Source organism: Lynx rufus, unplaced genomic scaffold, assembly GCF_022079265.1.
Source record: "Lynx rufus isolate CCGP_SWC_20201006 ecotype Redwood Valley unplaced genomic scaffold, mLynRuf1.p SCAF_27, whole genome shotgun sequence".
Lineage (NCBI taxonomy): Eukaryota > Metazoa > Chordata > Mammalia > Carnivora > Felidae > Lynx > Lynx rufus.
The window spans coordinates 660917-675231 of NW_025814842.1; the positions used below are offsets into that span (position 1 = coordinate 660917).

Here is a 14315-nt window from a genome sequence, read left to right on the forward strand (position 1 = left end):
CTGCCCTACGGCGAGACCCGAGAGGGACACAGGCGGCCGGGAGGCTGGGCAGTTGAGCACGGGGACAAGAAGCACCAGATCTGGCGGCCACGGGCCTCGCTACTTTCCAAACCCAACAGCCTAGCTCGCGGCACCCCCGTCCCCACGGCGCCCACGGGGTGCTGAGCCGAGGTCTAGCAGAGGAAGTGCGGGCCGGGGAGGCAGGCTGCTTCTAAGCGGCGCCCAGAATAGAGAAGTTTCAGGAGAACAGCCACGTCATCCCGAGGGCCCTGCGGCCCCCAGGCCGACTGTCTGAGGGGCGGGGCCTCCGAGCCCTCCCTCCTGGTCCCCACAGGTGCTTATGGGGTGGGGGTGGCTGGTGCAGGATGGGGGTCCCGGTGGGTCTGGGGCGGTGCGGGACGGGGAGGTGACCCCAGGCACAGACACAGGCTCCTGGCCGGCGCTCTGAGACCACCGGGAGCCCCGGCCCCCCCACCTCCCGTCTATCCCGGGGTCGCCGACCCAGAGGCTCCCGCGAAGGGCGCAGCCCAGGGAGCCCGAGGCCTCAGAGCCTCGGCTCTGGGAGCCTCGCCACCCCCGCCCCCCCAGAAGAGCTGTGAGCAGAGGCGCGGAGCAGACAGGCACACCCGTCCTCCCACACGTCCCCTCCATCCATTCCCCCCACCCCACCACCCCCGGGGCCCTTCTGCCGGCTCCGCCCACAGGCCGCCACCCCGGAAACCAGAACATCACCAGCTTTCTGCTTGGAACCCACAGGGGACTTTTCCCCACCTCTCCGGGCTCCTCCCCAGCCCGGCCCGCCCCATCCCTCCCACACCTCAGGGCAAATGTCACCCTCGCAGGCCCCCCGAACACCAGCTCGAGGGACCCCCGCGCGTCCCCATCATAACGCCCTCTGGGTTCTTCCCGGCATCTGCCGGTCCCGACACTTAGTGCCTTCCCTGTTTCTCGTGTGCTGTCGGGGCCGCTGCGCGTGGACGGGTGCCACGAGCCCCCTCCCAGCAGCCCGGCCGCACCCACATTCGGTACCCAGATGCCTACGCTGCCCCCACAGCACAGCCACGAGCTCCCTTCCGCTGCTCCAGGGTGACGGCTTGGGGGACGCCAGGGCACGGGCCACCACCCCTGCCGCCCCGAGCACTGACCTGGGGACGAGGCTTGGCTGCGGCCAGAGGCCAGGCCTCCAACGTGCCGGGACCGGGGAGCAGGCAGGCCGGGCACGTCGGGGGCCCCGAGAGTGGGTCGCGGGGAGCTCGGGTGGGGGGAAGGCCACGTGCCCCGGCTCTGCGCCTCCCCGGGGCCCGGGGGGCAGAAGGAAACCCCGGGCGGGGGTCGGAGAGCCACAGACCCACCTCCGGCCCAAGGGCTCTTGGCAGCACGCGGACAGAAGACCGCCACACGCGACCCAAGCCTTCACAGGAACGTGGGGACGCGGACAACACGCAGAGAAGGAGCGCAGGGTCCCCGGCTCCGCACGAACCCACCTCTACCTCTGCCCGCTATTCTCGGAAGACCCTCTCCCTGCATTCTGGTGTCATTCTCGAGAAACCGCCCGGCTGCTGCGAGGGGCACATGGAAGTCCCGCCCCCGGTCTGCCCCCCGCCAGGCCCCCGCCCCACGCGCCCCTGTGCCGTGGGCACAGCCCACCCTTGGCGGCCCTCCTGGAGGCACCCACCCTCCCTGGGCCCCAGGAGCCGCTCCCTCTTTTTGAAAATGCTGCCCCACCAGGAAATGAGGAACTCGTCCGGCAGGAGAGAACGTGAGCAGGGAAGATCCACGCGGGCCGCGGACTCGGCCGCCAGCCGGGCTGGGTCCCCTGGCGTTGCTGCCCGGCCGGAGGGGCCCGCCCAGCAGCGGAAAATCACACCGGGGCAGGGCGGCGGGCTTTCTCCCACAGCCAGACCCGGCAGCCACGGCTCCCTCCCGCATTCGCATTCGTACTCAGGAGAGACGTGGGCCCCCGCCCGCCTGAGCGGCCCCACTGGCCGCTCACCAGGGAGGACCCCGTGGCCCCGTCACACGCGCCGCAGAGCTGAGCAGACCCCCCCCGGAGCCAGATGGCCCGGGTCCCCTCCCTTCCCACCCTTCTCAGCTGGGCGTCCCAAGGCAAGTCACTGACCTGCTCTGGGTCTGTTTCTGGCCTGCAAAATGGGCACGCAGAGCATTCAGGTGGAACAGCCGGGCGGAGAGTGCTCGGTTAAGGGCACTTGTCGTGCAGCGGCACATGCGTCCAGGCCACGCTGCCTGTCCCAGGGATTACTAACGGCTCCTCCGTTCACCCTCAGATATGTCCCGGTTCGGATGGTAATTTCCTCGGCCCCCGGGACGAGGGTCTGCGGCAGAAACCATTGGGGCTCGGCAGCATCTGTTTCTCCAGCTCCCCGGGGTCGGAGCTCACTTCCCAGTCTCCTGGAAGTTCGGCGTGGCTGGGGTTCTGGCCCGGGGAACGTGATCGGATGGACCCGTGTCCCTCTGGGCCTGGCCGACAGCCACCACCCACCCATGGTGCTCATGTCTCCATCCTTGGCTGGTGGCGGGGGGGGGGGTGCTCTGAGAAGGGCGGAGGGGTGGAGGCCATAGCGGGAGGAGCCTGGGCCCCGGACGCACTGTCTGCAGCAGAGAGGCCCGGGAGAGCTGGGACCGGGCGCCCCTGCAAAGCTCTGTGTTACAGGCAAATGACAAATGACAAGTCTGGTCTCTGAGATGCGGGGTGTCTGTTACGGCCGCTGGCCTTCCTGACGAACTGTCTCCCCATTCATTGGGGCCCCCAGGACCCAGCACAGAACCTGGCCAAAACCAGGGCCCCAAGAGTTCATGATGAATGAGCCACCCAACAGCCCTACGCGCAGTCCCACTTCCAAGAGAGAGTCAAGGCCTCGTCCCCCACCTCACCGGCCCACGTCCGCCGAGGATGCGCGGGCAGGCGGGGAGCGTGCAGAGCACAGGGGCTTCGCGGGGAAGAAGGGAGCTGCAGCGGGGCCCACGGCTTGCAGTGAAATGCTGTCCCGGAGAACGAGTGGCGAGGACCAGCGCAGGTCCCAGGAAGGGGAGAGTCCCAGCTCTCCACTCGGCTCTGCCTTCCCCAGAGACCTTCACGGAGCTGCTCCGTCAACGGCTGCACACAGAGTACCCAGCAGGTACAGGGTCTCGGGTGAGCAGCACCCCTTCCGGGCCTCACCCTCCTCATCTGTAAGATGGGACAGTAACGGACACCTGCAAAACGGGCCCAACTGGGAGAATCACCGGGGTGCAGGAGAGACCCCCCACTTTTCACCACCCGGGGACGTCTGCTCTGAGAGTGGACCTCTAGCCCGGGCCTCCCTCCTCACGGCCTTCATCCACTTGTGTGTACATTCTGAGACTGGCTGAACAAAGACCACCAGATGCCCCTGCCCGGCCATCCTTCTACGCAGTGGCCCGGCCTGGAACATCTGTTCGCAGAACACTTTGGCGGGGATTAGCAAGCCGTGGCCCTCGGGCCCAGTGTTTTGTAAATAAAGTTTTATTGCCACGCGGCCACGTCGATCATTTAGTCTATGGGTCCTTCTGCAATAACCCAGCAGAGTTGAGTGGTCGTGACAGAGAAGGTGTGGCCGGCAGAGCCCGAAAAACTTCCTATCTGGCCCTTTAAGAAAACATTTGCTGCCCGGCTCAGCAGAAGAATACCGACTCTCGGTCTCGGGGTCGTGAGTTCGAGCCCCATGTTGGATGTAGAGGTTAAGACACCAAAAGAAAAGAAAAAGAAAACGTTGGCCAAGCCCCGCATTAGAGGGAAAAGGGGTGAGACACAGACGGGAGCCCAGGGAGGACCTGTGATCGGAGGGGTGCTTCCCGTCACTGCTAACAATCATCTGTGACAACAAGGCTTCTGGGTTTAAGGAGCGGCTACAGATGGGCCCGACATCTCACGACTGACGTGAGGACCCACTGGTACACAACTTAAGGCAGCCTGCAAGCCTGCCCGTCTGGCACGTGTCGGGGGACGCGCCCCGTGTGCACGCCCGCACACAGGAGGGCTCCGTCCAAGGGGGGCTCAAGGAAGTCTGACTCTGAGAAATGGAGACACTAAGCCTTTCGCAGAGGAACAAAGACAGAAACCGGGGCGCCTGGCTGGCTCGGTCAGCACAGCATCTGACTCTTGGCCTCAGGGTCATGAACTCGAGCCCTACGTTGGGTACAGAGATTAAAACCAAAAGACAAAATCAGGTACATCACGTGTGTCAGAGGCTATCGCTCGAGGAACAGGAGGTTTGTCGTACCTTTTGAGAAAAGCGTTGGTGACGAAACGCCGTTACGCACCCACCAGAAAAGCTACAATGTAGAAGACTGGACCCCCGCGTGACGAGGGTGCAGGGAGGCTGGTACCCTCAGACGCCACCCGCAGGACGGTAAGTGGCTTCAACTCACTTTGGAAAACGGTTTGGCTGCTGCTCACAGACGTGAACTTCTGTCTCCCGTAAAGCAGCATTCCTACTCCCAGCTGCTCACCAAGGCGAAAGGCAGACACGTCCACAGGAAGATGGTCACACCCAGTAACAGAGACAGGACACAGACCACGCCTCCAGGGATTTATGCCAGGAATGAAGAGCCGCCTTCGCGTCTGGAAATCGGTCAACGTAATTCGCCATGTTCACAGGTTAAAAATTCACAGGACTGTCTCGTAGGTCCGGAAAAACCACGTGACAAAATGTAACATCCCGATCAAAATTCTCAGAAAACTAGGAACGGAGGGGACCTTTCCTACCTCGGTACACAAGCTTCTATGAAACACCTGCAGCTGACATCATACCTAACGGAAGAAGACTGAATGTTTCCCCCTAAAATCAGGACCACGACGGGAAGGTCTGTTCTAATCGCTTCTAATTAAAACCTGAACTGGAGATTCTAGTCAGTGCGATAAGGCAGTGACAAAAGAAAAGGCTTCCAGGTTGGAAAGAAAGAAACAAAACCTCTTTCATTCACACACAACGTGATTATCAATGTAGAAAATCTGACGGATTCCACAAAAACACTACTATAACTAGTAAAGTTGCAAGGCTGGGGCTCCTGGGGGGCTCCGTCGGTTACGCGTCCGACTTCAGCTCAGGTCATGATCTCACGGTTTGTGGGTTCAGGCCCCACATCAGGCTCTGTGCTGAGAGCTCAGAGTCTAGAGCTGCTTCAGATTCTGCGTCTCTCTCTCTCTCTCTGTCCCTCCCCTGCTCACACTGTCTCTCTCTCTCTAAAATAAATAAATGTTAAAAAATATATAAATAAAGCTGCAAGATATAAAACATACAAAAATCAATTATATTCGTATATATCAGCAATAAGCAGTTGGAAACTGAACGCTTAAAAACACCACCTACGGGGCACCTGGCTGACTCAGTTGAAAGAGCATGTGACTTGACCTCAGGTCATGAGGTGGAGCCCCATGTTGGGTGCAGAGATTAAATAAACTGAAAAAAAATAAAAATACCATTTACATTCTAGAGATTGTTGTACAATGTGAATGTGTTTTTAATTTTTTACTTTATTTTAAATGTTTATTTTTGAGAGAAAGAGAGAGATGTGAGTGGGAGGGGCAGGGAGAGGGAGACAGAGGGTCTGAAGCTGGCTCGAGTCCGAGCCGTCAGCACAGAGCCCAACGCGGGGCTCGAACTCACGACCCGTGAGATCGTGACCCGAGCCGAAGTCGGACGCTCAACCGACTGAGCCACCTGGGCGCCCCGACAATGTGAATATTTTTTTTTTTTAATTTTTTTTTCAACGTTTTTTTTTTTATTTATTTTTGGGACAGAGAGAGACAGAGCATGAACGGGGGAGGGGCAGAGAGAGAGGGAGACACAGAATCGGAAACAGGCTCCAGGCTCTGAGCCATCAGCCCAGAGCCCGACGCGGGGCTCGAACTCACGGACCGCGAGATCGTGACCTGGCTGAAGTCGGACGCTTAACCGACTGCGCCACCCAGGCGCCCCCAATGTGAATATTTTAAATGCAAATGAACTATACTTAAAGAGGGTAGGGGCATCTGGGTGGCTCAGTCAGTTGAGCGCCTGACTTCGGCTCGGGTCGCGATCTCACGGTTTGTGAGTTCGAGCCCCGCGTTGGGGTCTGTGCTGACAGCTTGGAGCCTGGAGCCCTTGGATTCTATGTCTCCCTCTCTCTCTGCCCCCCTCCTCCCTGCTCGTGCTCTGTCTCTCAAAAATGAATAAACGTTTAAAATAATTTTTAAAAAAGAGGGTACAACAGTAAGTTTTATGTTTATGTGTTTTACTACAATGAAAAGTTAAAAACACTGTTACAGAAGCATTGAAAAAATCAAATACCTACAGGTAAAATGACAAAAGATATGCAAAACAGCACATTGGACGCCACAAAGTGTTGCTGGGATAAATCACAGACCGCCTAAATACGAACGCAGAGATACAGTTTTCCTGGGTTGAAAGACTCAATATCGTGAAGATGAAAATTCTCTCTAAACTAACCTAGAGACTCAATGATCCCAATCAGAGTTCCAGCAGGATTTTAAAATATATATTCACAACCCGATTCTAAAATTCACGTGCAACTACAGGGGACGTAGACTAGCCAAAACAACCTGGAAAAGGGACAAACGCTACTTGGTTTCAGTGGAACAGAATAGAGACCCAGAAACAGTCCACACGCATTGTTGACAAAGGCGTGAAGGCAATTCAGGGGAGAAAGACGAACTTTTCAGCACATAGCGTCGGAACATTTGGAAAACATCTGCAAAAATGTTAAACCGCCATCCACACCCCCTGCCACGTACGAAAAGTCACTCGCGACGCACCGCGGTGCCAACGGTAAGACCCAGAGCCAAGGAACTTGCCAAAGAAAAGGAGAGAGGCCTTTGGGGCCTTGGGTTAGGCAAAGCCTTGTTAGCCACAGAAAACTGAAAAATTAAACAAGTAAGTTAAGCTTCATCAGAATTTTTGGAAAGATCTGCTCTTTGATTTTTTTTTTTTAACGTTTATTTATTTTTGAGAGAGAGAAAGACAGAGCATGAACAGGGGAGGGTCAGAGAGAGGGAGACACAGAATCTGAAACAGGCTCCAGGCTCTGAGCCATCAGCACAGAGCCCGACGCGGGGCTCGAACCCACGGACCGCGAGATCATGACCTGAGCTGAAGTCGGACGCTTAACCAACCGAGCCACCCAGGCGCCCCAAGAAAGATCTGCTCTTTGGTTTTTTTTTTTTAATTTTTTTTTTTAACGTTTATTTATTTTTGAGGCAGAGAGAGAGCATGAACAGGGGAGGGGCAGAGAGAGGGAGACACAGAATCTGAAACAGGCTCCAGGCTCTGAGCCATCAGCACAGAGCCCGACGCGGGGCTCAAACCCACGGACCGTGAGATCATGACCTGAGCTGAAGTCGGACGCTTAACCAACCGAGCCACCCAGGCGCCCCAAGAAAGATCTGCTCTTTGAAAGACACCGGTTGAGGCCGGCCGCCCCGGGGACGTTTTGCAGATCGTGTATCTGACGAAGGACTCGCGTCCAAAGTACATAAAGAACTGTTCGAACTCAGAAGAAAAGAACTCCATCAGAGAGAGAGGCAGAGGGAATCGACCCAGCAGAGGCGACGTGCGGGCGGTACCTGGCACGGGTAGTGCCTGGCTGGCCGTCCGGGAAGCGGACGGGCGCGGGAGCTCTGGGGCCAGGGCGGCCCGCCCTCCAGCCTTTCCTCCAGCATCCCGGCACTCTCAGAGGGGGTGCGCTTTCTTGTGTGTAACTCACGCCTCGGTAAAGGTGAATTTAGGAAAGCGGAGGCGTGTCTAGACCCCAGCCCTACCCCAGACACCGGAGAAGCAGCGAAATCAGGGCCTCTCACCCCGGTGCGCCCTGCTCTGCGGGGCAGGCCATCCAGCGGCCTGACCTTGGAGCGGGAAGCAGGAACGTGCTGGCCATCTCGTCCACCTGGGGTAGGGGCACTAACGCCCATCACACTCGCTTGGGGCCAAAGATCACGTACGTTGTCCCACCTGGTCCCGTAGCTCTGCCCACCCTACTAGTAGTCCACTTCTACGGAACAAGGCATATAAAGCCCAGAGAGGGTCACACACTCGCCTGAGGTCACACAGCGGCAGAGCTGGACGCGGCTGGCACCTGTCTCCCAGAGCCCGCCCGGACCCTGTTCAGCACCGGCAGGTGCCAGGGGCGTGGGAAGCGGCACGGGCTGTGGGACCAGGCAGGGGAGAGGGAAAGAGGTCCTGGGGGCGGGGGTGGCCTCCCTGGACACAGCGGGGTGGGCACAGTGGCCCCGCCTCTGGGCAGGGCTCCCAGCACCCGTGGAAACCCACTAGAGGACTGACTTCACATTCGGGTCCGACCCTTCCAGGGGCAGGAGGGGGAGGTGCGGGGACCCCGGGCCTCTCTGAACACCCTCACGTCACGATGGGCGCACGGGCTCGCGGCCTCCCCGGGTCCTAAACCTCAGGCCCGGAGAAGCAAGACGACCAGTGGCAGGCACAGGCTGGGCACAGCTGGGATCCCACCCAGCGAGGCCCGCCCGTCCGCCATCCCTGGAGGTGACGGACTGCCCACCACCCCTCCGGCCTCCCCTCCTGGGGCGGGGGGGGTGTGGAAGAGGAGTCCAGCCTCCGCGTACGCCTTCGCCTCGCAAACCCGTGACAGACGGGACAGAGGCTCCCCGCCTGGGGAGCCCTCACCGCACCCCACAGATGAGCTCCGCGTTGAACCAAGGCCAAGGCCGCCAGGAGAAGCGCCGGCAGGAGGCGGGACTGGGCTGGACCGCTGGGGAGAAGGCCGGCAGGGTCTGGAGCGGGGCTTGATCCAGCAAGAGGGGCACTTTGACCCAAGGTGCAGAGTGCGGTCCCCCTCCAAGCCTCAGGCTAATGATTCCACAGCACCGTGTGGGGGTGCCGTCTGCCTAGCAAAGATCCTGCCCGAATGTCCCCTCCGTGGTCACGCAGGACGGTGGCTGAGTGCCACTCGGAGGCCGGCCAGCCCGCCTCTGTGAGGGGCCTGCGCACAGTAGGCTCACAGCAGCCCCAGCGAGCGCACCACCAGGGTTGAGAGCCTGTAATCCCAAAGATGAGGCGTGGGGCACCTGCCTCCCCCTGGGGCCAGCCGGGGACATGGTCCTGCTGTCCTCGGACTCAGTGACCCCAGAGGGCCCTGTCCAAGCAACACACACCTGAAACGTCACCCCTGGGCCTGGCGCCTGGGAAGGCAAGAGGCCTTACTTTAGGGGCGCCTCGGTGGCCCAGTCGGTTAAGCGTCCGACTTCGGCCCAGGTCACGATCTCATGGTTCGCGGGTTTGAGCCCCACGTTGGGCTCTGTGCGGACAGCTCAGAGCCTGAAGCCTGCTTCCGATTCTGTGCCTCCCTCTCTCTCTGCCCCGCCCTGCTCATGCTCTGTGTCTCTCTCGAAATAAATAAACAGTAAAGAAAATTAAAACAGAAAAGACCCTGAACTCAAAAAGTTAAAAACAAACAAAAGCCCTTATTTTAAAGAAGGATCCTGACTCTGGAAGGAGAGTTCCGGAAGTGATTCTGAGCAGCCCTGTAAGACTCCTGGGCTCCAGCAGAGGGACCCTCCCCCTCCCACCGCCGCGTGCCCCTAAAACCACCACAACAGAGGGCAGAGGGCCAGTGCCCGACAGACTGGCCCTCTGCTGGTGCCCACGTCTTACCAGGACCAGCACCCCCACAGGAGTCAGGTTAGTGGACTAACTCCTCGCCAAGTGCTCCTGCTTCTTCTGGAGCCAGAGACTCCCTGGGCTCCCGGCCCCTCCCTCCTCCCTGAGAAAGCCCCTGGGCAGACTCTCAGGAGGTCACCCTCACCTCCAGAGTGGGGCCTCCAGAGTGGGGCCTGTGTGCGCGCGCACGGAGGACAGGGGCAGCTGGACGAAGGCTGGCGGGAGGTCCCCAAGGGAAGAAGGATGGGGCTGATGCTTTAGTTCTCCAAGCGCCAGGGCTGGGTCTGTGGGCTTCCTTCTCAGGCCGTTGGAGCACAGTCAGATCTGCCCATCTGAGCACACGCCCCCCCCAGTCAGGTCTGCCCACCGGTGCACATGCACCCCCCCCCCGCCAATATGAGAGCCAGGCACCAGGGGTAGGATGTCCACATGTCACGCTCCTAAGCTCAGAGCCCCTCCGGGGGGGGGGGCAGGGGTATCCCAGCAGCAGAACCCCCTGACCCCAGGCAGGAGGGCCCCACACCCTATTCCCAGGCTCTGCTTTGGCTGCACCCGCTTCCCAGAACCAGACACACAGCTGCCCAGAGCCTGCCCTGCTCCTCTCTTCGGGCACCAGGGATCAGGACTTCCTTGCCCAGGGGTCTGGAGTGAGCCTCCAGCACCTGTGGGGACAGAGGGGGACACGGGGGGGGGGGCAGAGGGGGACACAGGGGGCTAGAGGGGGACACGGGGGCAGAGGAGGGCTAAGGGGAGGCAGGGAGGAACAGAAGGCGGCAGAGGGGGGCATAAGGGGCAAGGGGGACAGAGGGGGGCCAGAGGGCAGAGGTGGGCAGAGGGGAGGCAGGGGGGGCAGAGCAGGGGCGGGGGGTAGAGGGGGTATGGGGGCAGGGGGGGCAGAGGGGGGATAGAAGGCAGCAGAGGGGGCAGAGGGGGACATGGGGGGAGCAAAGAGGGCAAAGGGGAGGCAGGTGGGGACAGAGGGGGGGCCAGAGGGCAGAGGTGGGCAGAGGGGAGGCAGGGGGGGCAGAGGGGGGCCAGAGGGCAGAGGTGGGCAGAGGGGAGGCAGGGGGGGCAGAGGGGCGCAGAGGGGCGATGGGCCTGAGCCTGCAGTTCTACCCCTGTCCCCAAACCCACGACATCAGGGCTGCCGGCACATCAGGCCAGGGCCTCGCCCTCTGGGGTCACATTGCCCATCAACCCCAGGCTGCCAGCTTCTTCCCGACTCCCCCAGCGACCCCCTCCCCCGCTCCGCCCCTCCCGTGCCTTCCGGGATGTCACTGCCCTCCACCTACCTCTGCTCTGCCTTCTCCCAGGGCTTGGAGGTGACTCAGCCCCTCACCATTTCCTGGAGCAGAAGGGAGGCACCTGGGCAGGTGAGACACATCCTGGGGCTGAGCCGGACTGAGCCGGTATCGTCTGGAACCGTGGTCTGGCACAGCCGGTGGCCGGGGCCCCAGAGAACGTCGCCCCTCCCACGCCGAGGCCCAGGAGTGAGGGGGGCTGAGGTCCAGACACACAGTGGGCCCGGGGAGGGGGGAGGGCACAGGCGGCCCCTCCCCCACAGCCGCCCTGCTCTTTGTTTATCCCGTGCCCCCCCCCCAGAAGCCAAGCTCCGGGGGGGGCACTTTTGCCACCACCAAGGAGGGGCCGTCCACACAGTGGCGCTTAGCGGCCTGTGGCACCTGGAGTAGGGAGGCTCCCACGTTGCCCTTGCTCCCCCCCTGCAGACGACCCGGCCTCCCCTCCCGACCCTCCCCTCCGGCCCACCTGGCCCAGGGGCCTCCTCCTGGCACGTTCCCATCCCCCTCCTGGCCCCACGGTACCTTCCGGCCTCCACCCCCGCGTTCACCGAAGCCCCGTCGCGGACACCGCTGGCCTCCAAGGTGCCGACCCGAGCCCTTCAGGGACGGGGCAGCGCGCGGCCGGCCTGCGCACCCCCGGTGGTCTTCCCGCCCACCGCCAGCTGCCCGGCTCTCCGTGGCGTCCCGTCTGGTCCCCCGGCTGTAAACACCCAACCGTGGAGCTGAATGCAGGCCGCACGGCCCTGGAAATACGACAGACGCCACAGAACTGTTGGCTTTCACTGGTCGATTCCGTTTGTGTGACTTTCCCCTCGGCGAAGAAAAACACGAAACGGAAAAAGGTGCACACCGTCGGCTATTTTCTACCTGGGTTCTACCTCCGGCCGCTTCTCCAGAACGCTCCTCAGCCCCGAGCTCGTGCCCCCCCCCCCCGCCCCCCGGTCTGTGGCGACCTCTCAACCCCAACGCCAGCTCCTGGTCTCCACCCCACTCCCTTCAGCCTCGGCCAAAAACTGGAGTGGCCTCGCCTCTCCCTGTCTGGCACCGCAGGTCGCAGCACACGCTGTTCCCCGAACTTCAGAACATGCGCAGAATCTGACCGCTTCCCGCGGCGTCACCTCTTGTCCGAACGACTCCAAAGTCCCCCCACGGTCTCCCGGCGTCCACCCCACCTCTGTCGGCCGGGGACTCTCCCCGAGAGCCGCAACAAGGCCCCGCGTGCACCGTGTCACCGGTGAGCCCGTCCCCCACCCTTGGCTCTGGACACACCGGCCCCCCTGCTTCCCCTTTCGGCCGGGGCCACCCGCCTTCCGGGGGAGCCGTCTCCCCTCCTCTGTGGATAATTCCGGAAACTCCGGCACCGGCGCCCCTTTTTCTTACCCACCGTTCCCCACGTGCCGTCCTGGTGGCACCCTCACGACACCCTCGCCGTACCCCAGGACCACACCCTGACCTTGGTCACTGCCAGTAACCCCACGCTGGCCACCTCAGCACCTGCGCTCCCCCGCGGCCTGCCCCGACGCCAGGGGCCGCCGGTCCATTCGCTGCCCCTCTCCTCACAGCCCCGCGGCCTGTGCCCCTCACGTCCACATCGTGTAGAGCCCATCCCTCCACCAAAGCCTGTGCCCGAAGAGCTGAATGTTCTAGACCAGGGGAGGCCTGGATGGAAAACTGCGGTCAGTGGTCAATGTCAGCTCTTAGCACAGGAGCAGCGACGCCTGTGGATCCCTGGCCCCGGGCAGGCGGCGGCCCAGCACACAGGTGGGCATCAGGGACCCCGTCCTCCACATATCGTCCCCGAGCTCTTTCCACGGACGGCTGCCTCCAACCAGGAGGTGGGCGGCCGCTCCCCCCGCTCAAGTGACCTCCGAGGGCATAAAGGCCCAGCACCCCCTCTGCCCCCTTGGACGGCAGACATTAAAGACCGGGATATTCAAAACCCCTGCAGAGACAGGAACGATTTTAAAGTGACCACAAATCGCCAGAGAAAAACTAAGACCCAGGAAGGTATTAAGTTTACCCTCAGGCCGATCCTTGGCGGACATCTTCCAACAGTAAATAAACAGAGAGATGACACAGAGATAATAGATAAATAAACAAAAACAGTGACGAAACCCTGGGACGAGGGGAGAGCCTGATCTCCAAGCTCCCACCTTATCGGAAAAGTCACGGGGCAGAGACACAGACACGCAAGGCCCATTGGAAGGAAAAGATGAACAAGATGTGCCCCCGACAGAGATTCCGTAGCAGATAAATTACACAGACGCAAAAACCAGTTGTAAATGGGCTCGAGGAGCTAACGGAAAAGTGTGGAGAAAGCCAAGAAAACGATGTACAAACAATCGGGGGATAGGAATAAAGACAGAAACGGCACAAAGGAACCAGAGAGGGACGCGGAGGCAGAGCCAAGCAGCGGGACCCACGGAGGCTGCGGGGCGAGGGCCACACGGAAAGGTCGAGACGCAGCGAGCAGAGCCTCAGGGGCCAAGCGACGGGCGTGGGGGCTCGCGGGCGGGGGCAGGGACGCGAGCTGGGGAAACGACGGCGGGAAAGTCCCCCAGGTGCAGGGAGCTGGGAGCTTACGCATCCACGAGGCTCCTGAACGCCGCGGCCCAACAGCGCGACGTCCAAACCCAGACTCGAGGGCCGTGGAGCGGGACAGTGGCCACGGGTCACTTCCGACACGTCCCCAAATAGATGAGGAGCAGGCTTCCTCCTCGGAAACGTCAGAGGCCGGAAGACCGTCAGCCGATATGTGCAAAGGGCTCAGAGGGAAAGGCCGTCAGCCAGGAATCCTGTTTCTGGCAAAACTGTCCTTCAAAAGTGAGGGAGAAATCCAGACCTTCCCAGCTAAACGGAGGCCGAGGGAGTTTGTGACCAGACCTGCCTGCAGGTGAAACGAAAGGACGAGGCCGGACGGAGACGAAGATCTCCGGAGAAGGAAATATGTGGCGATTATAGAAGCTAGTGCTGTTAGAAGAGTGGGTTCTTGACACTGGAAGGCAAACAACGGTTTTCTACACAATTTGAGACTAATTCATTTAACGAAAAAAACAATTATCAAAGTAAGAGTCAGTGTTCCTCTAACTTTGGTATTTACCCTAAATCTTATTTTCTACATAAGAAACTACTGCATTTAAAATTTTTCTCTCAAAATAAATAACTTAAAAGAGACAGCATGGGGGTGGGGGGAGCGGCAGAGAGAGAGAAGAAGGGAGAGAATCCCAAGCAGGCTCCATGCTGTCAGCACAGAGCCCAGTGTGGGAGCAGAACTCACGAACCACGAGATCATGATCTGGGCCAAAGGCAAGATCTGGGCCAAGTCGCTTAAGTGACCGAGCCACCCAGA

At 60.6% G+C, this 14315-nt stretch overlaps 1 protein-coding gene across 3 annotated transcripts in view; it reads right to left on the reverse strand.

Annotated features, from left to right (window-relative positions):
- The window catches only part of ADAP1 (ArfGAP with dual PH domains 1), a 51044-nt gene that overhangs the window by 24268 nt on the left and 12461 nt on the right, over positions 1-14315 (reverse strand). The window contains exon 1 of one of the 3 annotated variants that reach the window (XM_047089380.1): positions 9811-9892. The exons of 1 other annotated variant lie outside the window; for it this stretch is intronic. Coding sequence is in view for 1 of the 2 variants with exons in the window: in XM_047089378.1 (XP_046945334.1) it covers positions 2120-2165 (46 nt within the window). In the remaining variant the exon portion in view is untranslated. Of the gene's footprint in view, positions 1-2119; positions 4114-9810; positions 9893-14315 lie in introns of those variants that run through there. One more of the 3 variants, XM_047089378.1, reaches the window with a different exon arrangement.